General features: G+C 48.5%; 1 protein-coding gene across 5 annotated transcripts in view; it reads right to left on the reverse strand.

Moving 5' to 3' along the window:
- The window catches only part of TJP2 (tight junction protein 2), a 137,956-nt gene that overhangs the window by 66,345 nt on the left and 45,441 nt on the right, over nt 1-26,170 (reverse strand). For 2 of the 5 annotated variants that reach the window (XM_051846393.3, XM_051846386.3), the window contains exon 1: nt 16,801-17,164. The exons of the other annotated variants lie outside the window; for them this stretch is intronic. In XM_051846393.3, coding sequence (XP_051702353.3) covers nt 16,801-16,860 — 60 coding nt within the window. In that variant the 5' untranslated portion in view covers nt 16,861-17,164. Of the gene's footprint in view, nt 1-16,800; nt 17,165-26,170 lie in introns of those variants that run through there. 5 annotated transcript variants of the gene reach the window in all.

A 26,170-nucleotide genomic window follows, 5' to 3' on the forward strand; every position in this document is an offset into this window, starting at 1 on the left:
AGAAAAAAAACCCCATAACAGGCTGCTGGCTGCAGTTTGCCAACTCCTAGTCTAAACTTATGCAAAATTCACTAGAAGAGGACTGTGGGGTGGTATCTGTTCACAGCACAGGCCCTTACCCGCCAGGCGCTCACACAACACCCACAGGGCACCCACAGAAGCACACGCTTCTCGGTTTCTGGCTTGTTTCACCTCCTTTTCACGCATTTCTTCAACAAGCCTCAGGTGTGTCCATCTGGGGACGGTCCTGTTTTAAGCATTTTCACTTGCATGTAAATTTCTTTTATTTGCTTAAATAATGAGTAAATTCTTAGTGCGTATGTAATTCAAAAGCTAGGTCATCTCAAAGCAAACTGCATTTGGTTTTGATAGGAATGCAACTTTTCTAAATATATTTTCACCTTAACTAAAATCTAAAGTTGTTCACGGTTTCTAACCACATAACTGCAGAGGGAGCTGGCCTGAGATCCCAATCTTGCTTTAGATACTCCTCAAAGAAGATCATTAACTTCCAGTCGACACGCACACCAAGCAAGACACTGCGTGGGAGAAATGTGTTGGACACAGGAACAAAAACCTGGCTTTCTCCTGGCGGGTGGGCGGGCAGGCATGAAGTCTGTACACCCTCAGAAGACACCACAAAGCAAGGTAAACCACTCACACTGAAGACGGGAGTATCAACACTGGAGGTTTCCACAGCCCACCATGAACCCCGACTTCGAACCTGCCATGAGTGATATAGCCACCATTTGTCATCACAGCTGAACTGAGAGCCAAATGGCAGGTTTACATAGTGATACACCCTTAGACTGCCATGGGGAACTCAACTAAGCCACCGATTCTGGGTCTTGCAGGAAGAGAAGTACACAGTGAGGCAACGAGGAAGAAATAAAAGCACCCTAACAAGACTTCAGGGGGAAACAGTGGGAAAAAAATAGTTTGTATCAGGGCCTTAGTAGCTCTTTCTACCTGTTGGGCTGGTTAGTCTGGTTTTCAATGTCCTCCTTCCCTGAACCCCTCCCCCAAGGCCAACACTTGCTACTCCACAACACTGCTCCATCACCAAAAATGTTTGGCTCCAAAATTCTCTATATCTAATCAAAACTCCCACGTTATCAATGCATGATGACTGATCTACTTCATACTAACGTGTGAGTGTCTGATAGCCGAAGCACCTGGAGGTATTTTATGTTGTAAGAGGTTTACTATGGAGTACTGAGGCTCAGCAGTACTTGGGACACCCGCATCCCACACTGGAGTGTCAGTTCATGTCTACCCCACTTTCAATCCAGCTTCCTGCTAATGCATCCTGGGAGGTAGCTGATCATGGTTCAAGTGCTTAGGCTCCTGACACCCACAGAGGAGACCCAGACTGAGTTCCAGGCTCTTGGCTTCAGTCTGGCCCAGCCCTAGCTATTGCAGGCATTTGGGGTGTGAACCATGAGATGGATGATCTCTGTCTGTCTCTCTCTCTCTGCCTGTCAAGATGATGAAAATAAACAAAGGAGAGACAGGGGCCAGCACTGTGGTGTTGTGAGTTAATGCCCCGGTCTGCAGTGCCAGCATCCCATATGGGCGCCGGTTCAAGTCCCGGCTGCTCCTCTTCTGATCTAGCTCTCTGCTATGGCCTGGGAAAGCAGTAGAAAATGGTCCAAGTCCTTGAGCCCCTGCACCCACATGGGAGACCTGGAGAAAGCTCCTGGTTACCGGCTTCGGATCAGCTCAGCTCCAGCCACTGCAACCATTTGGGGAGTGAACCAGCGGATGGAAGGTCTCCCTCCCTCTTTCTTTCTCTCCCCACCCCCCCGCCTCTGCCTCTCTGTAACTCTGCCTTTCAAATAAATAAATAAATAAATAAATCTTGCAAAAATAAAGGAGAGACAGACAGACAGCTAGAGAAACTTGTGATGGAATTCTGGACCTCAGCAGGCAGGTTCCCAAGCATAGCACATCCAAGCTGTTCTAACTCCACAACCCATGTGCTTATAACCACAACAAACTTCTTCTTGACACTTGACACTTGACAGGGAGGGGCTAGTGAGGTAGCAGAGTCCCACAGTCATTTCTAACTGGAGACTATGGACATGGAGAGAACATACTCTCACCTAAGAAGATATATTCTGGGGCCAGCGCTGTGGCACAGAGGGTAAAGCTGCCGCCTGCAGTGCTGGCATCCCAAATGGGTGCTGGTTCCAGTCCCAGCTGTTCCACTTCGACCCAGTGCTCTTCTATCGCCTGGGAGAGCCATGGAGGTTGGCCCAAGCACTTGGACCACTGCACCCATGTGGGAACCTGGAAGAAGATCCTAGCTCCTGGCTTCTAATTGGCCCAGCTCTGGCTGTTGCAGCCATCTGGGAGTGAACCAGCAGATGGAAGATCTCTGTATCTCTCTCTGTCTCTACTTCTCTATAACTGACTTTCAAATAAATAAATAAATAAATCTTTTAAAAGAGGGGGGAAAAAGAAGACAACATATTCTTCACAGTTCTATAATAGAAATGTGATTTTACCTGGTTGTATACAAAACCTACTTCCCAAAAAAGGCCATGTCTAACTCATGGTGGAGTCTTTGAGGCCTGTCTGAGTGATGGACACATGGGGGACTCTGACGAATGCACGCAGCTCTTAACAACATGGATATGCTATCATTATTCATCATTCTCGGGGCTCAGAAAGCTCTGGGTACTCTGACAAGGTCTGAACTCCTAAAAGCCAGCAGAGTGACTTTAGCTTCTCCTCCCATTTCTTTGTCACTGTTACTACAAAATCAGAGGCTGGTGGTGTTCCGAGAGAACCTGCAGGTTCTGGATTATGGAACAAGATCCTGATTTCACATTCTGGAAAGTCGCTCGACATTCCTCGCTAACAGGACAGGGTCGACCCCCATCCCCAGTTGATTGGCAGAGCTTGAAGAGATCCACACCAAGGGCCTAAGGCGGCAGCAGCCCTGGGGCTCGACCAGAGCCCTGGGGTTCACGTTCCACAGCTTCAGCAGAGAAAAGTTAGGCAGTAGGGAGCCTACAACAAACACCAACACACAGCACACCTTTGGGCATCTGATGAGGCATTTTATACAAAGATCAGGTGCCCCACTGAAACCCGGAAACCACTCTGGAGAAAGCCTGCCCCCACACTCTGTAACACTGGGAGAAATCAAGGACACAGCCACAAAGCTGTCCTGAAAGCTACCTTAATACTTCTCTTAGATCTGCTGATCCGATGATACAAGGCTGCATGTCCCAACGGCCTCCTGCAAGTGCTTTCTGCCGGGTGTGGAATGTCGGAAAGAAGGGGAGAACCCACATCCACGCCTACCGCATTAGGGGCTCACCTCCTCCTTTCTCTTTCCTTCATCTCCCCTCATTTAGGCAGCAACTATGTGCACAGCCTAGGAACACAGAGAGCCAGCCCTGCCTTTCCCAAGGTCCCCATCAATCCCTGCTGATGTCAAGACTGAGCCTGTGCCCAACAGCAGGCAGAATCCAGGCCGCGGGGACGCTGACTGAAAACACACAGCACTTCTACAACAACAAACATGGGCACTGAAATACAGAGCTAAGTTAGGACATCTTTTGGTAGTTCACTATCACCCAGCGTTCATTTTGAGTAAGTCTTTCCCAACCAAAAAGCTTGTGTCTCCACGGTTGGTGAAAGATGGTGGACTAACCCTGTAGTGCAGGACTCTCATACTGCTCAAACATCCCAGCTGGAGCAGGCAACTGACAGACAGCACCCAATACCTACTGCCACCTACTGCATAAATCTTTACCTTAAATACAACGTCTAAAATGTAAGTCTGGTAACTGTCTGGAGGGATATTTTACTGTTGCTAGTTGTAAGACAGCTCACTGTGGGACAAAATCCAATCAGGTCAGGTTTTATATTTGATCATCCAATCACACTTAAAAATAATTCAGGACAATGATGCCTCTGTACTTGGAGCTCACTGCCAAGCCAAGTGAGGTGCTTCTCTCCCCCAACAAAGTCCTGTGAGGGTCCTTGCTCCCTGCTCCCCTGCTCTTCCATTAGTAGGTGAGAGATCCTAAGGTGGTACATATTGAATGCAAATATTCTTTCTACGGTGATGATAAAAAGCAAAAGCAATGCCATCTTATGTTTTCTCAACAAAGCAAATCACAAATGGGTGAGCACCCCTCTGAACCAGTTTTTTGTTGTTGTTTTTTGGGTAACCCAGTTCTGTTTCCTCATATTTTCAGCAGGAAATCCCACAGAGAAATCTGTCTTTACAGAGGGGTTGACCAACCAACGCCCAGCAGAGTCTCTGACTCCATGCGCCATCCATTCAGGCCGGAGCTTGATTTAATGTGTTTTTTGAAAATTATTAAAGGACACTGCCAAGAAACAACAAAGCCTGTGATTTGCAAAGATGCACGGCAGCCCATGGCGCCCTCTTTCAAGCTGTAATGCTATCAGCTGAGATATTTATGGACATCTGGATCACAAACACAAGTAAGAGGGGTCTTGAAAGTGTTCAAGCAAACGCACATTATCATTGAATTCGATTTCTCCACGAACTTCTTGAGGCCCTGTGTGTGTGTGTGTGTGTGTACACATATATTTTAAACCCAGCATTTTTGCTGAAGGAGTGAATTAGGTCAATGGCCAGAAGAAGTTCCCCTCTGGCTCTAGTTTCTACTCTCTAAACAGGGAAACCCTTTGTTCATTGTATCAGCCACTGTAAACTGTTTGGGAATCCATTGTGAGCCCTGGCCGACTAAAAGTCTGGAGCAAAAGAGATGATAAAACAGGATCCTGTCGATATGTTTCCAGCACATTCAAATCTCAGCAAGCTTGGCAAACAACAAGCTCACTCTGACAGTTCAGGTCATGCAAAGCTTTGTGCTTAAAATATTTGCTTTCCTTATTGCTTTAGATCTCTCTGCAAGGAGGCTTCAAATATCTATGTAATGCTATAGATAGAAGCCTAAATGCTCACCAATATATCATTTGGCCACTCTGCTTATTGCCAATCAACTTAAAGCAGCAACAGAAAGGTACTTAGAACTAAATAGGTCTGGATTAAAGGGAAAATTATTTGAATCAGAAAAAAATTCTTTCCCAAGTGATATCATTACAGACAGGATACTGCCACAATTGATTCAAGAGACTGAAATGTGTTAAAAGCAATACATTTGGGGGGCCGGCGCCGTGGCTCACTTGGTTAATCCTCCACCTGTGGCATCGACATCCCAAATGAGCGCCGGGTTCTAGTCCCGGTTGCTCCTCTTCCAGTCTGGCTCTCTGCTGTGGCCCGGGAGGGCAGTGGAGGATGGCCCAAGTGCTTGGGCCCTGCACCCACATGGGAGACCAGGAGAAGCACCTGGCTCCTGGCTTCGGATCGGCGCAGCGCCAGCCATAGTAGCCATTTGGGGAGTGAACCAACAGAAGGAAGACCTTTCTCTCTCTCTCTCTCTATGACTCTACCTGTCAAAAAAAAAAAAAAAAAGGCAACAAATTGGAGAACTGGCATTGTGGTGCCACAAGTTAAGCATATGCTAACATCCCATATGAGCACCAGTTCGAGTCCTAGCTGCTCTGCTTCTGATCCAGCTCCCTGCTTATGTTCCTGGGAAAGCAGCAGAAGAGCCCAAGAGCTTGGGTCCCTGCCACCCGCATGGGAGCCCAGGATGGAACTCCAGGATCCTAGCTTTGGCCTGGCCCACCTGTGGCTGTTACAGCCATTCTGGGGAGTGAACCAGAAGGCAAAGATCTTTCTTCCTCTGTAACTCTACCTTTCAAATAAATCAATCTTTAAAAAAAGAAAAAAACACTGAAATTCAAAGTCTATAAAATAAAGTCAAAATAGCACAGACACTACCGTCCAGTGTCTTTGTAGATTATAGCATTCTGTCAGCAACAAATTTGTGGCAAAAAACATGATGAAAATATAGTCTCCTTCCCTGTTATTTGTCAAAAGACAAAGGACATTCAACACAGGGGGAAAGGGAGCCCATGCATAAAGCAGATTTATATAGCACCGCCAACTCTATTTAAAACTAACAAATTAGAATGTCTTCACAAAGAAACACACATTACATCTCATAAAGTCAAATATCAAAGCAGTTCTTTGAATTAAGTCACCTTGCAGCTTTTCCATTAACTTACGGGTGTGAAAATTCTCGTTTCCCAAGCTTCTTTCTAAGCACTCAGGTACCCAGAACCACAGAGTAGTCAATGCGGAGACAGAGGCAGGTCGGGAGAAACAAGGCCTTACATGGTTATGCATTTCCAGCAGCTTCCTTACTGCACCAGGTGAGCACAGAGGGCCAACTGTGAGCACGTGTGACACACACCTGTCGGTGACTGTGATGGCAGCGTGTGATTCAGGAACAACGAGGAACACACGCAATGACTGTGCGCCCACAGCAAGCCCAGGGGGTGTCGGTGCCGCTCCTCCCCTGCCCGCCCTCAGCTTCTGAGCCCCCACCCCAGGCTCACCAATGAGGTATGCATGCAGGAGATGAGGAAGGACTGGGGTGGGCTGGGGTGGGCAGAAGGCCCCTGCTCTTCTTTGTCAGCAGAAAAAAGCTGGGTCTCCCTGACAGGACCTCACAGCCCCGTCCCAGCTCACAGCTGCAAGGCTAAGAAGGCAGAAGGGTTTTTCCCAAGGTCATGGCTCGGGGTGTGTGTGTGTGGCCACTTGCTGACTCCATGGGGGCAGAGCCTGTATTTTGGCTCCTCCAGTCCCTCCACTGTCCTGAGGACACTGACAGCTCCTTCTCCCTGAGACAGCAAGACAGATATGTGCTTTCTCCACTGAACCTGGCTGATTGGACAAACGATGCCAGTCTCAGAGTTGAGAAAACCGAACAAGAGGGAAAAAGTCAAGTTGCCACAAACAAGTGAGCTGAAGGACAGCAGCAGCCCTGCCCAGGTCTGTCCACCTTCAAAGTTCCTGAACGCAAGTGAAACACATCTGTCGCCTCTGACCCAGAAACCTTACTCCCAGGGAATTAAACCCATGCTCATGCCCACAAAAGAATATGCAGCTGACTTGTCATACTCGTTTTATTCATAGTGGCAAAAAGACTAACAATCCTAATATCCAACAACAGAACAAGACAGAAAAGTGTAGAGAACCCATACAAATGGAATACTCAGCAACAACAAAGGACCGAATCTCACAAAATGACATGGATGACGTCCACGGAGGTCAGGTGCAATGAAAGAAGCCTAATACAAAGTGCTCACTTTTATCTAAAGGTGTCCTCCCATGACCCAGAAACACCTCCATGGCTAGAGAAGTCAGGAGAGGGGTGCCCTTTCTGAGTGGGGGTGGTGAGAGTCAGAAAAAAGGCTGGTGGGGGCTGGTGCTGTGGCGGAGCAGGTTAAAGCCCTGGCCTGCAGTGCCAGCATCCCATATGGGCGCCAGTTGGAGTCCCAGCTGTTCCACTTCCAATCCAGCTCTCTGCTACGGCCTGGGAAAGCAGAAGATGGCCCAAGTCCTTGGGCCCCTGCACCCACATGGGAGACCCAAAAGAAGCTCCTAGCTCCTGGCTTCAGATCGGCTCAGCTCTGGCTGTTGCAGCCAATTGGGGAGTGAACCAGCGAATGATCTGTCTGTCTGTCTCTGTCTCTCTCCATCTTTCTGTAACTGTCTTTGAAATAAACAAAATTAATCTTAAAAAAAAAAAAAAAGAGGCAGATGGCAATGACACAGACTTCAATCCCATTCATAGAAAAGCTCACCCAGCTCTGGGACCAGGCAGCAGAGGCAGCTGCGCAGCACTGTGAATATACTAAATGCTGCTAAATTATGTAACGATGGATATAATGGCAGATTTAATATTATATGTATGTTACCATAATTTTTAAAAATTCACCAAGCTCTCCACTTGAGATTTATGCATTCTACTATGATAAATTATACTTTAATAAAATACCAAAAAGTAACATGGAAAAGTCTTCCTGACAGTAAGCAGGCTTGGAGGACAGAGCCTGGATACTCTGTTTCTACAGGAAAGTTTTCTCTCTGGAAACACTGCAGACACCCCATGCTAAGCCCAGTTCTTTGGTAAATTGGGCCCACCTTTTCCACCTCTTCCTGATGCTTCAGTCCCCAGAGTCATCTGCCAAACTATGCACTTAGGCAGAGTAAGTAGACTAAATAATTCTCCCAGACTTTTGATTAAGAATCACATTTAGGCTCTACTAGGAAGGCGGCCACCAATATTCAAAACGAACTCCGGGCCTCTTCATTTGCCTGTGTCGCCACTGGCCTGTTTTTAGACTCTAACAATAACACAGCGTTCCCAGTTCCATTTCTGGAAAATCTCAATGGGTGTCGAAGATGCCACAAATCTCTCTCCCCTCTTAAAACTCAAGCAGACACTGAGCAGAACAGCTCAAGGAAGGCAAAGTGCTTTGCCTGAGGTTACGCTGAGAAAGTCGGACCGCCTGAGTTATGCTCAAACTTGCACTCGCCAGCAGGTGCTTTTATACCTGTCAGGGGACAGGGAGGGTCTGCAGCAGTAATCAGCAGACCACGTGAAGAAAACACATGAACACATCCAAAGAGGCTCCCAACTGCAGGCCTGCCTCCCCTTCCAGCTCACAATGCCATGGTCCCTGGGGTCCCCTGAGGTGTAGGTGTAGTGTGGAGGGAAAGCACGAAGCTTCTACTGGGAAGAGTGGAAAGGAAGAAGATGCAGGTTCACAAACAGCTCTGCAGGGTGGCTGGCTTGGGCTCTAGAGCAGGGAAGAGAAGCACAGCGCTCCAGGCTGGTGCATTATTTAAGATGCAACTGAATAATAGATCTTCCCACTGCTTCAGTAGCAGAACAGCTACCAGCCACTCTGGCGCTCCCAGCATGGTAGTTTTTCTACAAACACTTTTCTGAGGGAATCTAGTAGATTTTTAAGAGAAAAAAATAAAAAGGGGGAAAACAAACACAAAAATAAGTTAAGGAGCCTAGAGGCACACCAGGTTGGTAAGAACCAGTAGAAATGATCTAGAAAGGTCTCTTGACTTGACATGTAGGATCCTCACAACCTTAAGAATAGAAGCCTTTTAGAGACCACCATGTCACTACTCCTTTTCACAAAAACAAACTGAGAACCAGAATTTAGGTGCAAGACTTAGTTAGAGCTACAGTCACCTGGCTAATACTAGTGATGTCCCTGGTGTTTCCTGTATGCAACTATAAAAATGTCCTGGATATGCTTCTACAATAACTGTTGTAGGATCTCACTCATGAACTATCATCCATTCACTATATAAATGTCAGGAATCCACTCTCCTAAATTCTCAATTAGTGTCTGATTCATACTAGTTTATGCAACAAGTCTTCCCCAGATCCAGTCAGTTCAGGGTAGTAAATACTTTGTGCATGCGTTTAAAGCCCTGCCAGTTTCTGGGGTTACAAAATGACTCAGACCCAGGAGGGGCTCCGCGTTGATGGGAAGTGCCGGGTGGCATGTCACAGAGGTGATAAGGGCTAGAATAAACAGTGGCAACTGCATGCTGGCCAATCCCAGGCCAGAAAGCAATAGACTCAGGCTGACTGCAGAAGGGTCAGGGAGAAACCAGGCTTCTAAAAGTGACCTCACCAGGAAGTTCCTTCTCTATGATTCACCTTTTCAAAAACAGCGATGTTTGGTTTTGCTAATTAATCCCCTTAAGTAATTTCCTTCTGTCCTGCAGATATATTTAGGAGTTATATATTATATATATATTTTATGTATATAATATATATCTCATATATTATATATATATATATATTTTTTTTTTTTACTAACTCTTCCTTTCACCATACATAATACAGGTTGTCCAGTATGCTCTACTATAGAAGGATATTGGATAATGCTCAAGGAAATACAGAATTAAAAGATAAGTTTATTTTGGTACAAAATAATTTTTGAAATCTATGCAGCTTCTTCATAATACAGCTTTTCCATGACCACTCATAAAGGGTGGATGGTTAGTCTAGAAGTTAAGACAAACACATCTCCCATCGGACTACCTAGGCTGACACCCAGCTGCAGCTCCTGCTTCCAACTTCCTGCCAATGTGCACCGAGGAGACAAAGCAGGTGATGGCTCAAGTAATTGCTACCCATGTGGAAGACCTGGACTGAGTTTCCGGCTCTCAGTTTCACCTTGGCCCAAGCCTGGCTGTTGTGGGCCCTGGGGAGTGAAAAGGGACAGGAGTTTGTTCTCTATTTCTGTCTCTGTCTCTCTCAAATAAATAAATAAGACTACAAAAAGAAACACAAGCAACTGGAAGAGTTCCTTTAATACTATGATGATAACTGGCTCTCAGTGATTGGAAACAAACTGCTACATTTGAAACAGTATCTCTTTCATGGAAGAACAAAGATCATGGAAACTGCGTGTCCTACAAGAGTTCATATATGTCTGCCTACTGATTGCTAGAAAGCATTATTTCCCCTGTTCACCTGCAATTCCAGACAAACTCACAAAGTAGTTACAAAATAGCTGTGGTTCCAAAGCTTTTCTTTAATACAACCACAAAGATATAACTGGATTTTAATCATTATGTATCCATTACAGTCTAGTAACTGTTATCCATCAACAAGAACAATTATCCCAACAATACAGTCCCAGAATGGGTATTTTCTCTCCAAACAGCTCTGACTTGCCAGTAAGTCATACTTAGTCCTACAGTTACACAATGTATCTACAAGAGGAGGCATGCTACAGCTTCCAAAAATAATGTGAACATAATACACAGTTTATACAGCTGATTGAAGTCTACACTAGAAATAACTACTAATTCATTCTGCTGTCCCTAAAATCTACACTAGAAATAACTATCTGTTAATTCTGCTGTCCCTGTTCACACACCCCCAGAGATAAAATTTAGTAAACATCTGTATTCAAAGCTGCAACGTAAAATCTGTGCCATGATCAATGACATGATTTGAAATTTTAGGGTTGGTCTAGTTGCCTAACACACAAATATTTTATTCAGAGAGGATCTAACAAGACTATGCTTCCACTACTACTGCTGTGATCGTAGAAAGAGAAACATAAATAAAACCGACGATCTATGAATATTCTCATTAGGCTAAGTGTAAGTCTGAGAGTTAAAATAAAACTCATGAATGTAAAATACTTCCCCGTGGTCTGCAGAATGCAACAGTGTGCGAGTGGTTCACAAGAGCTGCATTACATGTTTAAGGTTAAAGACCTGATTTATCTTTGACTATCTGGCAGAGGCACTAAACAAATATCTGGACTGATTTAAAATGACTAAAGTACAAATTACTAAGTGAAGGCTTAGGATTTCTCATAAATGGTGGTGACTAAAACAGTGTTTTCTAGCCTTGTTTCATCCACCTACCACAAAGGTGCATCTCAACTGTTCCTCTCCCTAGGTCAAAGCACGGCTACTCAGGCGCTTCCCAAGACTTCCAGTTCACAGGACAGTGCTGCCTAACAACTCTGCTACAGAACCAAAAAAGCTCCAGCTCCCTCCTTCCCAAAAAAAGAAAAGAAATTCTCCTCCAGTGCGGCTTTATTTTTAAAAGGCTTTGAAAAATTAAATAGGGGACAGTTGTGTGAAGCAGTGGATTATCTCACCACTTGGGATGCTGCCTCACATGCTAGAGGGCCTGTTTGAGTCCCAGCTGATCTGCCTCTGATCCAGCTTCCTAACAGAGGGCCTGGGAAGATAGTGGATGGTGCCCCAAGTGCACCAGAATAGAAGTTCGGGCTCTTGGCCTTGACCTGGCCCAGCCCTGGGTATGGCAATTTGGGGAGCAAACCAGTGAATGGAAGTCTCACTCTCTCTCTCTCTCTGCCTTTCAAGTAGATGAAAAAAAAAATTCAAGTTAAATGCATTTATATGAAGGGCTTTTTAGCTCTCCACATTCTTCAGCAATGGATCACAAGCGACATCCACTTGACAAGAGCATGGTAACCCTCAGTGATGCCAAAATATTTGCTCCCCTCCAGTTCTATCATCAAAAATGTCACACCAGAATGGCATTCGGGAATGGCTTGTGGGAAGCAGAGCAAGGAGAAGGAATCAGATCTGGCATTAGAAGAGCTCACAAACACTGTGTTCAACCACAGGCAAAAGAACGTGCAATGCACCCCGCTGGGCTTTGCTGGCTTCCCAGCCCATTCTGTCCCACGTTGCAGACAGTGTGGATGACGTGCACAGAGTTCTCCATAACTGAGCACTGCACCCACATGTGAAGATGCTAAGGGCTGTCTTTACACCTCTAGTCCTCACAGCTTATACTGTTCTTACAGCAAACACATGGCTTACTTAACAGTTTATTTCTGCCTCCTTCTAAGCAATCAAGCTGTGAAAAATGTGTTTGGTGGCTAACTTTTTTAAAAATTTCTTTGAAAATTTTATTTATTTATCTTATTTGAAAGAGAGACAGAGGGAAATGTCCCATCTGCTGGCTCACTCATCAAATGTCCACCATATCCAAGGAAGGGCCAGGTCAAAACCAGGAACTGGGAACTCAATCCAAGTCTCCCAAGTGGATGGCAGGGACTCAACTACTTGAGCCATTAACTTCTATCGCCCACAATATGCATTAGCAGAAAGCTGGAATCAGGAGCAGAGCCAGGACTCAAACTCAGGCAGTCTGCTAATGGATATATGAGTCCCAGCTGGCCTCTTAGTCAATGCAACAAACACCTGTTCCTAGATTTATATTCTTTATTCTTAACATACAATATATATGTTTAAAAAAAAAAAGGTGAAAAAACACATCCCTCCCTCTACTACTCATATAAATGTATGTCACACTTCAGAAAATGCTGTTTTGGGGACACCAAAAAAGGGCAAAATAAATGCTGAACCAAACAATCAGATCTTTTTGGATTTGACAGTCATTAGTGTCTCTTCTGAGCTCACAGGTTATCCAGGATGACAAAGCTTTGGGTACAATGGCCGGGTGGATGTGAGAATAGTCAATTTAAAAAAATAAAATGAAGGGGCCAGTGTTGTTGTGATTTAAGGAGGTAAGCCATCACCTGCAGTGCTGGCATCCCATATGGGTGCCGGTTTGAGTCCTGGCTGCTCCACTTCTGATCCACCTCCCTGCTAATGTGCCTGGAAAAGCAGTGGAAGATGGCCCAAGTCCCTGCGCCCCTGTACCCATGTGGGAGACCTGGATAAAACTCCTGACTTCAGCCTGACCCAGCTCCGACACTTGTGGCCATTTGGAGAGTGAACCAGCAGATGGAATGTATCTCTATTATATACAATATTTATATATACATATATATACATATCAAGAACTCTGCCTTTCAAATAAATAAGTCTTTAAAAAAAAAATACACCAAAATGAAGCAGTCACATGTACAGGAGCCATGGCCAGAGCCCAGGCAGGTCTTCCAGGCTTAAGCAGACAGCTGCCAAATTCCAAACAGTGCATCTCCTCACCAAGTAGAAAAAGTGGGAGCGGACGCTTTCCAGCTCAGAATCCTGCCACTCCTCCACAGTGAAGGCAGCACCCAAGCCTAATCCAGCGCTCTCCTAGGCGCTGGCCATTGCCATACTTGATGCTGCGGCTGCAGGCGGAAACCTTTCCCACTGCTACTATGTAGCCTTCCCAGCACTGTGGTACAGCAGGTGAGGCTACCACCTGTGAAACCAGCGTCCAATACAGGTACCAGTTTGAGTCCTGTCTGTTCCACTTCCAATCCAGCTCCCTGCCAGTGCATGTGGGAAGACAGCAGAAGGTGGCCCAAGTGGTTAGGCCCCTGCCATCCACAAAGGAGACCTGGCTCCTGTCTCCTGGCTTCTGTCTGGTCCAGCACCAGCCATTGTGGCCGTTTGAGGCATGAACCAGTGGACAGAAAATCTCTCTCTGTATGTCTCTATCTCTGCCTTTCAAATAAATAAATAAATAAATCTTTTTTTTTTTTTTTTAAGTTAATGGTAATAACCCAAGAATCCCCTATTTGCTGGCTTTGTGGGCATCTACTACAATGGCTCTTCACAAAAATGCCTTTGGGGTGAAACAGGCCCTACAAGGTTTTTTTAACTTTAACAAACTTCACATAAATTATTGTCATGTTTAACCTACCTTATCCCTTGGGTTGTTTGTGACCTTGACCCTCAGTGTTGCGATCAAGAGACTAACTCAGTAAAACACCTGAGATGCAATCACTCCACCTCTCCCCACCTAGGTCCGGGGCAGTCACACCCTCAGACATCCCCATCCCCCAAAACACCACCCCCAGCCAGGAACCACCCCCCCATCCTAGAAGAGTTTAATCAATGAAGCATGTTATTGAGATTCAGTTCTCAACCTGGATAAATTAATCTGTAGCCACAACAGCTTGATAGGATCTGTTTTAGGGATTAGCCAAGGGCTCTCCTGGTGGCTCACATTCTTGGAAGCAGTGTGTTGAAAGTGTGAGCAGTGATTACTAACCCTTCTGCACCCTCCACCCTGCCCCCACCACACCCACACCCACAGCTTCTGCCACTCCCCAGCCAAATCCACAGAACTTTTCAAACCAGAGGGTGCTACCACACAAAGGACCAAGGTGGCCTGAAGGGGCCCCACCCAGTTCTAAGAACTTATCTGCTACCTAAAAAGACAGCCTTCCTAAGGAGAGAAAAACCTTGCTAAACTCAAGAGTTAATGTGGGAGAGGCCGGCACTGTGGCACAGTAGGCTAAGCCTCAGCCTGTGGCACCGGCATCCCATATGAGTGCCAGTTCGAGTTCCGCTGCTCCTCCTCTGATCCAGCTCTCTGCTTATGACCTGGGAAGGCATGGAAGACAGCTTCTTCCTGGGACCTAGAAGAGACTCCTTGCTCTGGCTTCGGATTGGCCCAGCTCAGGCTGTTGCAGCCATTTGGGAAGTGAACCAGCAGATGGAAGACCTTTCTCTCTGTCTCTCCCTCTCTGTCTGTAACTCCACCTCTCAAATAAGTAAATAAATCTTTAATTTTTTAAAAAAAGAGTTAATGTGGGGATTTTATCTTCTCCCTGAAATCAGTAAGTTCTCACACTTATCTTGGAGACAGATAAATAGTTGACTGAACTTTTGTCAGTATACAAAGATCTGGGTCAAAAGTTAAACAAATACAAGCAGAAATCCTTGCAGATGAATCCCCCAGGGACTGATATAAAAATTCATTGGTCTTAAGGCTATGGATGAGTAAAAATAGTAGTACTCAGAGTGTAGGGCGTGGGGCACAAGGCTTAGTGGGAAACTGACTCACTTCTTTGTGAGGAATGTCAAACCATCAACACCCTAGGGACTTCTGTGACTCCCCTGCCCTAGCATTCAAGGGTTTTCGAGAGAGCGAGATCAACTCCTTCTTTGTGTGTTTTCCTTGATACCTGGCTGGTACCATCTAGCTGGACTTCCAGATCGCCTCCCTGATCAACCCAGGAGCCAGCGCTTCAAGTCTGCAGCACCTGTTTCGGATCCCATTCTTAGGTACCATCCACTTGCCACCCAGGACCTGCCAGTGTCCTTCCCACACCATTCCACCCAGTCCTTGCTCAGCCCCGGGAGGTGCACACATCGCTGCACCATTTTCTAAAGTGGCTTACACTGGACTGGATCTGTTCAAATGTCCTTACGTCTTACCAAGAGGCCCTACAGGGCATGCACGGGACAACCCCACCCTCTGCTGTAGCTCTGTCACACAGTCCCCTACTACACACACACCCAGCCCCAGGAATCCCGATGGAGAGAGGCTGAAGTCTAGAGCAGTGCACAATGTTTGAGTCCAACTGGCTCTGCAGAGTAGAAACTGAGCCTTGTTCACCGTTGTCTCTGTCCCCCATCAAGTGTCAGCTGAGAGGTTCTTCAACATCTCAGCGGCGTGAGGAGAGAGGACTCCCCTACATCACTCCCTAGCAGTAGCTCTGGAAAACCTCAGAAAACACTTCAAAAGCCACCGTAGCTAGTAAAGCAGCCCGTTCCTCCCCACGGGGGAGGGGGAACTACAGCACCCTGTCCCATCAGGCTCTTAACCACTGCCTTGTCTCCCCAACAAGACAGCAGCAGGAACGCACTCTTCCCTCTTCGCATTCCCCAAGGGAAGCGGAGGCGCTGCTGAGATCCCACAGCAAATGGCACGGCGCTACCAACGTATCACCTTAAAAAAGCGCTCCCGGCCCCTGGGCTGCTACAGGGAAGGCAGGGACACTAACGAAGGGGGAGCACCCAGGGCGCCGAGCCAGGGGACTCCCAGGGCTGCGGCAGGGAACCCACAGCCGCTCTCACTGCGGCCAGCCTTGGAAGCGCAGCCGCCACCGCGGAGCGAGGCTGCACTCCATCCCTTTGCCCCGGAGCGCTCGCTCGCAAGTTCTCGTGCCCACTTGAAGAATGTCGGAATGGCGCAGTCGAAACTTCGGATTATTCAGAACTTACACTACTGTGTAAAAGCGGACCCTCGACAAAGACAAAAAATGAGAGAAGCACCGGTATCAGAGCACAAAGCATTCCCCGTCACTCCCTTCTACTGCACCCGGACTGCGGAGGCAGCCCATGGAAACGGAGAACGAAGCCGGACGGTCCCGCAGTCGTCAGCCTCTGTCACGCACACCCCACAAAACGCCACACCAAGGGGTTGGGAACGGCGATGGAAACACAAAGGCATACAGCAGGCGACACAACCAGGCGCCTCCAAGGCAAGCAAAAAGACCCGAACCTGGGCGCAAGTCAACGAGCCCTCCCTGCGACTTCTCAACTCAAGCCCAAGCGACTCCAGAGCGTGGAAAAACTGACCCAGGGGCCCCGGAGGCCCCGAGCCCACCACGCGCCCGCACGCCCAGCCTAGCCACCCTCGGCCCAGCCGCGCCGCTCCGGAGGCTACTTACGCGGAACCATCCTGACAGCTCCCGCCGCGGGGGGAACGCGCGGTCTCCTCGCACCGGCATCTCGGGCGCGGGTCCCGCGTGGGCGCACCGTTCCGGGCCCGCGCTCCTCCTCCGCGCCGCCGGTCAGTCCTCGAACCTGTCGCCCTGGCAGTCGGGGTGCAGCCCCACGGGGACCCACCCCTTTGTCCCTCCTCCCGCGGCGGCGTCGGCCCGCCCCCCTGCACGAGCGCAGCGCTTGGGCTGCGGCGGCCGGGCCCGGGAAACTCTCAAACGGGCCGTTCCCACCCGCACGCAGGCCAGGGGGGGGGGGGGCGCTGAGAGCGCACACTCGCGCCGCGTCCCCGAGGTCCCCGTGGCGGGCTGCGTCACGCCCGAGTCCCCGCCGGGGGCTGTAGAGCCCGGCAGCGGCAGGAGGTCCCCGAGGCCAAGCGTTCCGAGGCCCCCGGCCGCACCGCCTCCCCCCACGGGCCGGCCAGATGGTTCGCTCCGCAGCGCGCGCTGGGGCCGCAGGTCCGGCACGGAGCGCGTCCGGCCCGGCAAGCGCAGCAAGTTTGGAGAGCCGGGCGCTGGCGGGTTCCTCGCCGGCTGGTCCCGGTGGGGCAGCGTGGGCAGCCCGTAGGGACGCCTTGTGGAGAGGTCCGCAGAGCCGCGCCCCAGCCGCGTTTCACTTCTCTTCCGAAGAGAAGAACTAGGAAAATCCCGGCACTTTCCTCCCCGCCGCCAGGCCTACCGGGCCGGCTCGCTCTCTTAAATACACACACACACACACCCGGCCGGCTCGCTCTCTTACACACACAGACACACACACACACACACACACACACACACACACACACACACACACGGCGTTTCTGCGTTCAGCGACTGCCCCGCCGGCTCGCTCGCGCTCGCTCGCGCTCACACACACACACACACACACACACCGACGGCGTTTCTGCGCTCAGCGACTGCTTGCCCGAATGGTGAGCGTGTAAGATGCTCGTATTAAATATTCACGCAGGTCTTTTCAGGACAGTCAACTCCAGGTTACCTCCCTGGGCCATTTCCAACATCTCCCATAAAGCCACTGAAATCCCTATTCCATCATCAGGTTAGGGCTCCCAGGAGGTCACAGCTCGGATTTTATTTGCTTCTGAGTCCTCTGTGCAATATAAACGTTCCAGTGTCCTTAGCGCTGGCGTTATGGAGCCCTGGATTAACCTGCTGCCTGCAGCGTCGGGTATCCCATATACGTGCTGTTTCAAGTCCTGGCTGCTCCACTTCTTATCTCCCTCCCTGCTAATGCGCCTGGGAAGCAGCTGGAAGATAGCTTAAGTGCTTGGGCCCCTGCACCCACGTGGGAGACCCAGATGGAGTTCCAGGCTCCTGGCTTTAGCTGTTGTGGCCATTTTCTGAGTGAACCAGCAATAGATCTCTCTCTCTCTCTCTCTCTCTCTCGGTCTCTCTGCCTTTCAAATAAATACATCTTTGAAAATAATTAAATGTTAAAGTATCCTTATTTTTAAAAAACAAGTTATTTGGAAAATCAAAACAGGTACTTGGTTTACAAATACAACTTTGGGATTGAAGTGGAAGGAAACTATGCTTTCCATACCCCTTCCCGGGGAAAGCAGGGCCTAAGCTCCCAAACAGAAGGTCTGCTTCAGCCCCCTGAGGAGATGCAGATGCTAGGAGCCCTCCTGGAAAAGTTGCTTCACTTCCTGCCTCACCAAAACGAGTCTGGCAGTTGATGTGGAAGAACAAGTCCAGTAAAGGCCTCTCTGACTGCTGTGCTCTGGGCTCCTCTGGAGTCCCACGGTGCAGGCCTGAGGGTGAGCAGCACCGAGCACACTGCCCACTGCCAGGCCCTGACACTGTGCTTGCGTGAGCGTTCCTGAACGAAGGCGTTCCTCTGCTGACCTCAGCACCTATTTAGAAAATGCCTCCTAAATTAAGTAGTGCTGACTTATGATAATAATGACGGCACTGGGAACGGGTCACACCTTAGTGATGCGAGCCTAACCACCCGTGCTTTAAAAGGAAGGGAAGAGTCCAGAATGGAGCAACTACACGTGCTGAATGAGTCCCTTTTTCTCCCTAGAGCCTGGCTGGCCAAAAGGATCACCACTTGCCAACTGAGGGTGTTTTTTCCTTGATATTCAAGTTAACTAAAAGGAAAGAAGGGAGCAAGCATTGCAGCAGGTTAAATCACCTCTTAGAAGCTTGCAGGTTCCAGTCAAGATCCAGCACCCTTCTGATGTGCCTGGGAAGGCAGCAGAAGATGGCCCAAATGCCTGAGCCCATCATCCATGTAGGGGACCAGGATGGAGTTCCAGGCTCCTGGCTTCGGCCTGGGCCAGCCCTGGCCATTGCAGCCATTTGTGGAGGGAAGCAGCGAATGGAAGATCTCCTCTCTCTCTCTCTCCCTTTCCCTCTTCCTCTCTTTCTGTCACTCTGCCTTTCAAATAAATAAACAAATATATTGAAATGAAGAAAATGTAAACTCTAGTTTCTCAGCCACACTAGTTGTATTTCAAGAGCTCAGGACAGTACAGATATAGAACATTTCCATCACCACAGAACGTTCTAGTGGGCTGCGCTCCTGCACGCGATGACATCTTGGTAGGCTAGAACACACCCTACAGTGCGCGTCCGCTGGCTTTGCTGGCGGCAGCAGGAATCAGCACAACTCTCTAGAGAAGCAAGTTATTACCGTATGTTTCTCATGTGTGGGGTTGCACACCCTAACCACACTCCTGCACTTGGCTTGCTCAAGGGTACTTTTGGACAAGTACTTTCTCATCACCCCTGTCAACCTCCTGCCTCAGGGAGTTCAGCCCCCTTTAACAGCCAGGAAGTAACAGGAACCTGTGTAAGTGCAGAGATTCCAGATGGGTTCTGGGTGGTCTGGGGGTTTTCAGTGGGGGAGGGGGGGCCTCCTGAGCCCTCCTGAGATAGGAGGACTGACTTGCGGATGAATCCAAAAGGAAGTACAGGAATGAGTTTGCGAGATTAAGAAGCAGAGAAAGCTGTTCAGGTGAGGGGAATAAACAACACAGAGAAAGCAGGCTTACTCTTGCTGAGCCAGGAGGTGAGGTGGCCCAGGCTAGCAGGAACTGGGCTAACACAGAGGTGGGATAAGAGGGGCATTTTATGAATATTGCCCTGGCAGCTTCTTGGAAGCTGGATTTGGTGGAGGCAGGGGAGATTTCAGTGGTGCAAAGAATGACAAGACCAGCAACAAAATGCATTTTTGTGGGCACGCAGGTGAGAGATGACGTGGCCGTGAGGTTAGGCAGTGTCAGACATGAAGGAGCCAGAGTGGAGAGAAACTGCGGATGTGGATCAGCAGGCTGGATGACTGCCTGATAAGATACAGGAGACAGAGGGAAGTGACTTTACAGTGACTCTCTGCTTTCTGGCTTAACCCAGAGACTTTACAGAAAGAGAGCACAGGGCTGGGAGCAGACTCTGGGAGGGGCTTGACAAAGGATGATGAAGTTAGTCATGGACCGCCTGTCAGGGTTATGGTTCACCCAGGTGGAGAAGTTCAGTAGCGGAGCAAATATTTTTCAAGTGTCTACTGTGTGTGAGGCATCTGGGGTGGAGGAAGAGAGTTTGGAGTCATCAAGGAAAGCGGAAATCATAGGAACAATGAGACCACTCGAAGAGCAATGCGGATGTAAGGCGAGAGAGAACCGAGGACAAGACCTGTCAAACTCAAGTCCCCAGAACACAGACCATAGAGGAGCTTCCAGAAAGACAAGGGAAACCTCCCAGAGAAGTGTCCAAAAAGCCAGGGGAAGAAGGAAGTCCAGGCAGGGGACACATAAGCTAAGAAGAGAGCTGCTTACTAAGGAGAGGACCACAGCTTATCTCAGCCAGAGCTGTTTCAATGGAGGATGGGACTGAGGTCAGGTTACAGTGCCCCGGTGTGGGCAGCCCCTCCTCACTCTATGGCTACTTCCAATAATGGAAGATGGCAAACATCAGTGGGCAGTGACGGGAGCTACTAAATGACAGGAACTCTACTTAACTGGCATAGCAAGCCATCATTTAAAATTATAATGAGCCCACAAACAACAAAGAGGATGATAATGACATAATTACCCACAAAGAAGAACATACTTCATCTAACCTATGACAACAATGATGAAATTATTAAAAATAGGAAAGTATGTGGGAAAGAAGATCTGATAAGAGGCTTATGCATCTATTTTTCTTTTTAAATTGCTGCTGTTGTTTATTGGATGGTCATTTTTGTTTATCAACACTTTTCAATGTAGTCAGAAGACTTCCAATCAATGTAATAAACTACATGTGTTTTCCATCTGAACTCTTCAAGAATGCCGAGGTTTAAGATGGATACACACACACACACACACACACACACACACACACCTGTTTGCACTGTGGTTATAAAACAGCATCAACTGATAGCAAAGGAAACACTGAAAGGCTCACGTTACTTGAGCCATTCCCCTGGCCTGTACACTGAGTGGCAGGCTGCGATCATACAGACACTCTCCTTCCACACACATGTGTGGCTCCCAGGTCCCCTGGGGCTGCGTATATGTCACAGGGCGCCTGATGGAGACGACGATAGGGTACGTACAAATGACGGAACGCCTCCAGCATTGCTCACTGCAGAGGTGACTGATGTGCTGAGACAGCAGCTGAAACCCTGCCTGAGGGAAGAGACACCTGCCAGGGGAAAAGGTCTGGCATTGCTCACCTTCCCAGCAGCCTCCGCTTCTCTCCCCATCCCACCCTCCACATCCTCCTTATTCCAAGCATCGGAGCCAACAACCGCCCCTATTCACTCCCATGACCCCTTCCACAAGCAGCCGTCCCACTCCTGTGGCCCCTGAGATCAGATCACCTCCAGGGAGAGGCATCTAAAGTTCTGCTGCAGGGGCCTGTGTGGCGCTGCAATGGGTTAAGGCACCACTTGTGATGCCGGCACCCCAGGTGGCCCCGGTTCGAGTCCCAGCTGCTCCACTTGTGATCCAGCTCCCGGCTGATGCTCCTGGGAAGGCAGCGGAAGTTGGCGTGCTTGGGCCCCTGCCACTCACATGGGAAACCAGGATGGAGTTTCTGGTTTCAGCCTAACCCAGACCTGGCTATTGCAACCATTTGGGGAGTGAACTAGTGGATGGGAGATCTCTTTCGGTCTCTCCTGCTCTCTCTGCCTGTTGCGCTGCTTTTCAGGAAAAATAAAACAAAACAAAATCCTACTGGTAGTTTAAAGTTCTGCTTTGTCCCGCATTCCTTCACTGTTAGTGCTTTAGAGTTTAAGTTCAGTTTGTTAGCAGTGGGCATCTGGCCTAGCAGTTGAGGCACTGGTTAAGATGCTCCCATCCCACATCATCTGCATCCTACATTGGAGAACCTGGGTTTGATTCCAAGCTCTGGATCTTGACTATGGCTTCCTGCTAATGCAGACCCCAGGAGGTAGCAGTAATGGGTCCTGCCACCCATACAGGAAAATCTGGACTGAGCTCCTGGTTCCCAGCTTCTGCCCTGGCCCAGACTCTACTGTTGTAGGTATCCAAGGAGCATACCAGTGGACAGGAGATCTCTTTCTCTCTCAAATAAATAAATATTTTTTAAAGGTTTACTTACTTATTTTAGAAGAAGAGTGACACAGAGATAGACAAAGATTTTCCATCTACTGCTTCATTCCTTGAAATGGCCACAACGGCCAGGTCTGGGCCAGGCCCAAGCCAGCAGCCTAGAACTGCATTCAGGTCTCTCATGTGGGTGGCAGGGACACAAATGCTTGGGCAATCTTCTGCTGCCTTCCCCAGGCACATTAGCAGGGAGCTAGATAGGAAGTGGAGTAGGCAGGACTTGAACCAGCACTCCAATATAGGATGCCAGTGTCCCAAGTACTACCTTAACCGTCTGTGCCACAATGCCAGCACCATCTCCCTCTTAAAAAAAAAATTCACTTGTCCAGGCCCGGTGCCATGGCTCAGTAGGTTAATCCTCCTCCTGCAGTGCCGACACCCCATACGGTCACCAGTTCTAGTCCTGGCTGCTCCTCTTCCAATCCAGCTCTCTGCTGTGGCCTGGGAAAGCAGTAGAAGATGGCTCAAGTCCTTGGGCCCCTGCACCCACGTGGGAGACCAGGAAGAAGCACCTGGCTCCTGGCTTCGGATCAGCACAGCTCCAGCCATTGCAGCCATTTAGAGAGTAAACCAACGTACGGAAGACCTTTCTCTCTGTACCCCCTCTCACTGTCTACTATAACTCTACCTCTCAAATAAATAAATAAAATCTTTTAAAAAAATAAACATTCACTTGTTTATTTGAAAGACAGAGTAACAGATTTTTTTAAAAAATTGTTAAAGTACTCTTCTTGGGGCGGGGGGGGGGGGGGAGCAGGTGGTAACTAGCTACCTAGCTTCAAAATCCTAAATTGCAATTTACAGAACTGCTTGCTTAATATGAAACTGTTTCCAGAAACATAGTCCCATCCAACTCCCCACACCCACAGAATAACAATATTTTTTTTTTACAGGCAGAGTGGACAGTGAGAGAGAGAGAGAGAGAGAGAGAGAGAGAAAGGTCTTCCTTTTCCATTGGTTTACCCCTCAATGGCCGTTCTGGCAGCATGCTGCCGCCGGCACACCGTGCTGATCCGAAGGCAGGAGCCAGGTGCTTCTCCTGGTCTCCCATGCAGGTGCAGGGCCCAAGCACTTGGGCCATCTTCCACTGCACTCCCAGGCCACAGCAGAGAGCTGGACTGGAAAAGGAACAATCGGGACAGAATCCGGCGCCCGACCAGGGCTAGCACCCAGGGTGCCGGCGCTGCAGGCGGAGGATCAGCCTAGTGAGCCGTGGCGCCGGCCAGAATAACAATCTTCTAAACTGAGATGTTCCTCTTCACATCTCTGATGGCTCTAGAAATGTGTGTGATAACAGGGGAATAAACTTGTACAGGCAGGAAAACTCTCGGGCTTGCTTCCATGCTCTGAGCAACCTTTGGAAACTTTAGCTCCCTAGTCTTCTGATAAGCAATTTGCAGACTGCCTGCTTTCAGGATGTTCCCACATCTTCATTTTATGTGGAAAATCGTCATAGGCTGAACTTTTCAAGTATGTCCAAATGTCTACCTTTCTGCCAATTTTCACACAGCCATTCCTCTACTCAGTAAAGTAGATAACCTCAGGGGTAAGACCATTTATATTGTTCCAGTTACTAAAACAATTTTTGTTGTTGCTAACTTTTTAGACCAATGAGTTTTGCAAAAATTTCAAAAATGATCATTATAAGGTAGTTAAGCAGTTCAGAAAAGCACAAAGAAATTTAAAAATCATCCAAAATCCTAAGAGCCAACTGCAACATTAGGTGAACATTCCAGACACATGGCATTGCAGCTGCTGGCACTTCTGTTTTGATTTTAAGATTATTGAAAGGCACAACAACAGGGACAGAGGGAGACACAGCGAGAGCTCTTCCACAGCCAGGTCTGGGCCAGGCCAAAGCCGAGAGCCAGGAACTCCACCCTGGTCACCCACCTGGGAGCCCAAGCACCCAGGCCATCTTCTGCTGCCTTCTCAGGTACAGGCAGGAAATTGGATCAGAAGTGGCATTAGCCAGGACACAAACTGTCACTCTAATATGGGATGCCAGCATCATAGGCAGTGGCTTCATGTGCAGCGCCAAAATGCCAGTCCCAATTATCTTAATTAAAAACTGATTTAAAAGTCTTGTTTTATATTATCAGAAGGAAAAGCAACTTTAGTTAAACAGAAGAAATTCATGAATGCAAGATAAATATGTCTTACACCTGATATATTAATCCTCGAAAGATGATCTAAAGAGAAAAGAAAATGAACTCCCCCCACTTCCTGCGCCCGGACCAAAATCTTCATGATGAGTTTTCCAAAAACACTCCTAAACTTAAGAAGACCAGGGCAGGTGTTCGGAGCAGCTATAAAGACCCTGCTTGGAACAGCCACAACCCTTATCCGAGTGCCAGGTCCCAGCTCCATCTCCCATTCCAGCTTCCTGCTGAGAGGTAGCCTGCGGAGCTGTGGATAACAGCTACCACTCACATGGGAGATGCAGAGAGAGTTCTGGGATCTTGAGGAGTGAGCCAGTGGAGAGAATATCTCTCTGTGTCTCTCTGCCTTTCAAATAAAATGAAAAGGAAAAAAATCAGATAACTTAAGAGAACCAATGATGAAAAACATAAGGTATTCATGGGCTCCGACTGTTCCCTGTGTAACCGCGGAAAGCTTCTCTCCTCCGCAGGACCCACCTGTCCGCTGTGTCCCCAGATCTTCCCTCGCCATCCCACCCTAAGGCAGTGGGACTTGGAGGTCGGGTCTTTGGGGTATGATTAGGTTTAGACTGCGTCTTAAGGGTAGGGCCCACATGATGGAGTTTGTGCTCTTCTAAGACCGGAAAGAGAGAAGTCCCCTCTCTCTGCAAGCAGGCACCCGGGAGAGGCTAGAGGAGCACACCCTAAGAAGGCACACACCCACCAGACAGCAACGGGGCCTTCAGCAGGAAGTCCAACCACAGCACAATGCCCAGCTCCTGAACTGTGAGACATAAATGAGTGGTGCTTAGGTTCAGCAGTGAGTCCTTGGTATTCTGTTACAACCTGAATCAAGACACTCCACTCCCAAGGCCTCCATGAGCTGACCACACTGCCTTCCACAGCTCAGCTCCACCACACCCTCCCAAGCTCACTGCCAGGAGCCACACTAACCATTCTTCGTGGTTGTTGATCCAGAGACCTTGTCAATGCATTCCTGTCCCCAAGTCTTTGGGCTTCTCTACCTGGACCACCAAGCTGTCTCCTGCTTAGATTTCTCTTTCCACCTAAAGTAGGGATCACCCCCTTGAGATGGCTCCCAGGAATCAATGCACACCCTCAGGAGAGAGACAAGGTCGAGTCAAGGAGGAGGTGAAGTCCAGCTGAGAGTTTTATTTAATGTCAAACAAGCATTTTGGAGAGCATAGTGCAGGGGTATGAAAATGTAAGAGAGGGCCGGCGTAGTGGATTAAAGCCTTGGCCTGAAGCACCGGCATCCCATATGGGCGCCGGTTCTAGTCCTGGCTGCTCCTCTTCCAATCCAGCTCTCTGCTATGGCCTGGGATAGCAGTGGAAGATCACCCAGGTCCTTGGGCTCCTGTGCCCACATGGGAGGCCCGGAGGAAGCTCCTGGCTCCTGGCTTCGGATTGGCGCAGCTCTGGCCGTTGCAGCCACCTGGGGAGTGAGCCAGCAGATGGAAGACCTCTCTCTCTGTTTCTACTTCTCTCTGTAACTCTGTCTTTCAAATAAATAAAATAAATCTTAAAAAAAAAAAAAAAAAAAAAGAAGAAAGAAAGAAAATGTAAGGAAGAGCCGACGCTGTGGTGTAGTAGGTT

The sequence above is a fragment of the Oryctolagus cuniculus genome, chromosome 1, assembly GCF_051225735.1.
Source record: "Oryctolagus cuniculus isolate XC-2025 breed Fujian yellow rabbit chromosome 1, ASM5122573v1, whole genome shotgun sequence".
Taxonomy (NCBI): domain Eukaryota; kingdom Metazoa; phylum Chordata; class Mammalia; order Lagomorpha; family Leporidae; genus Oryctolagus; species Oryctolagus cuniculus.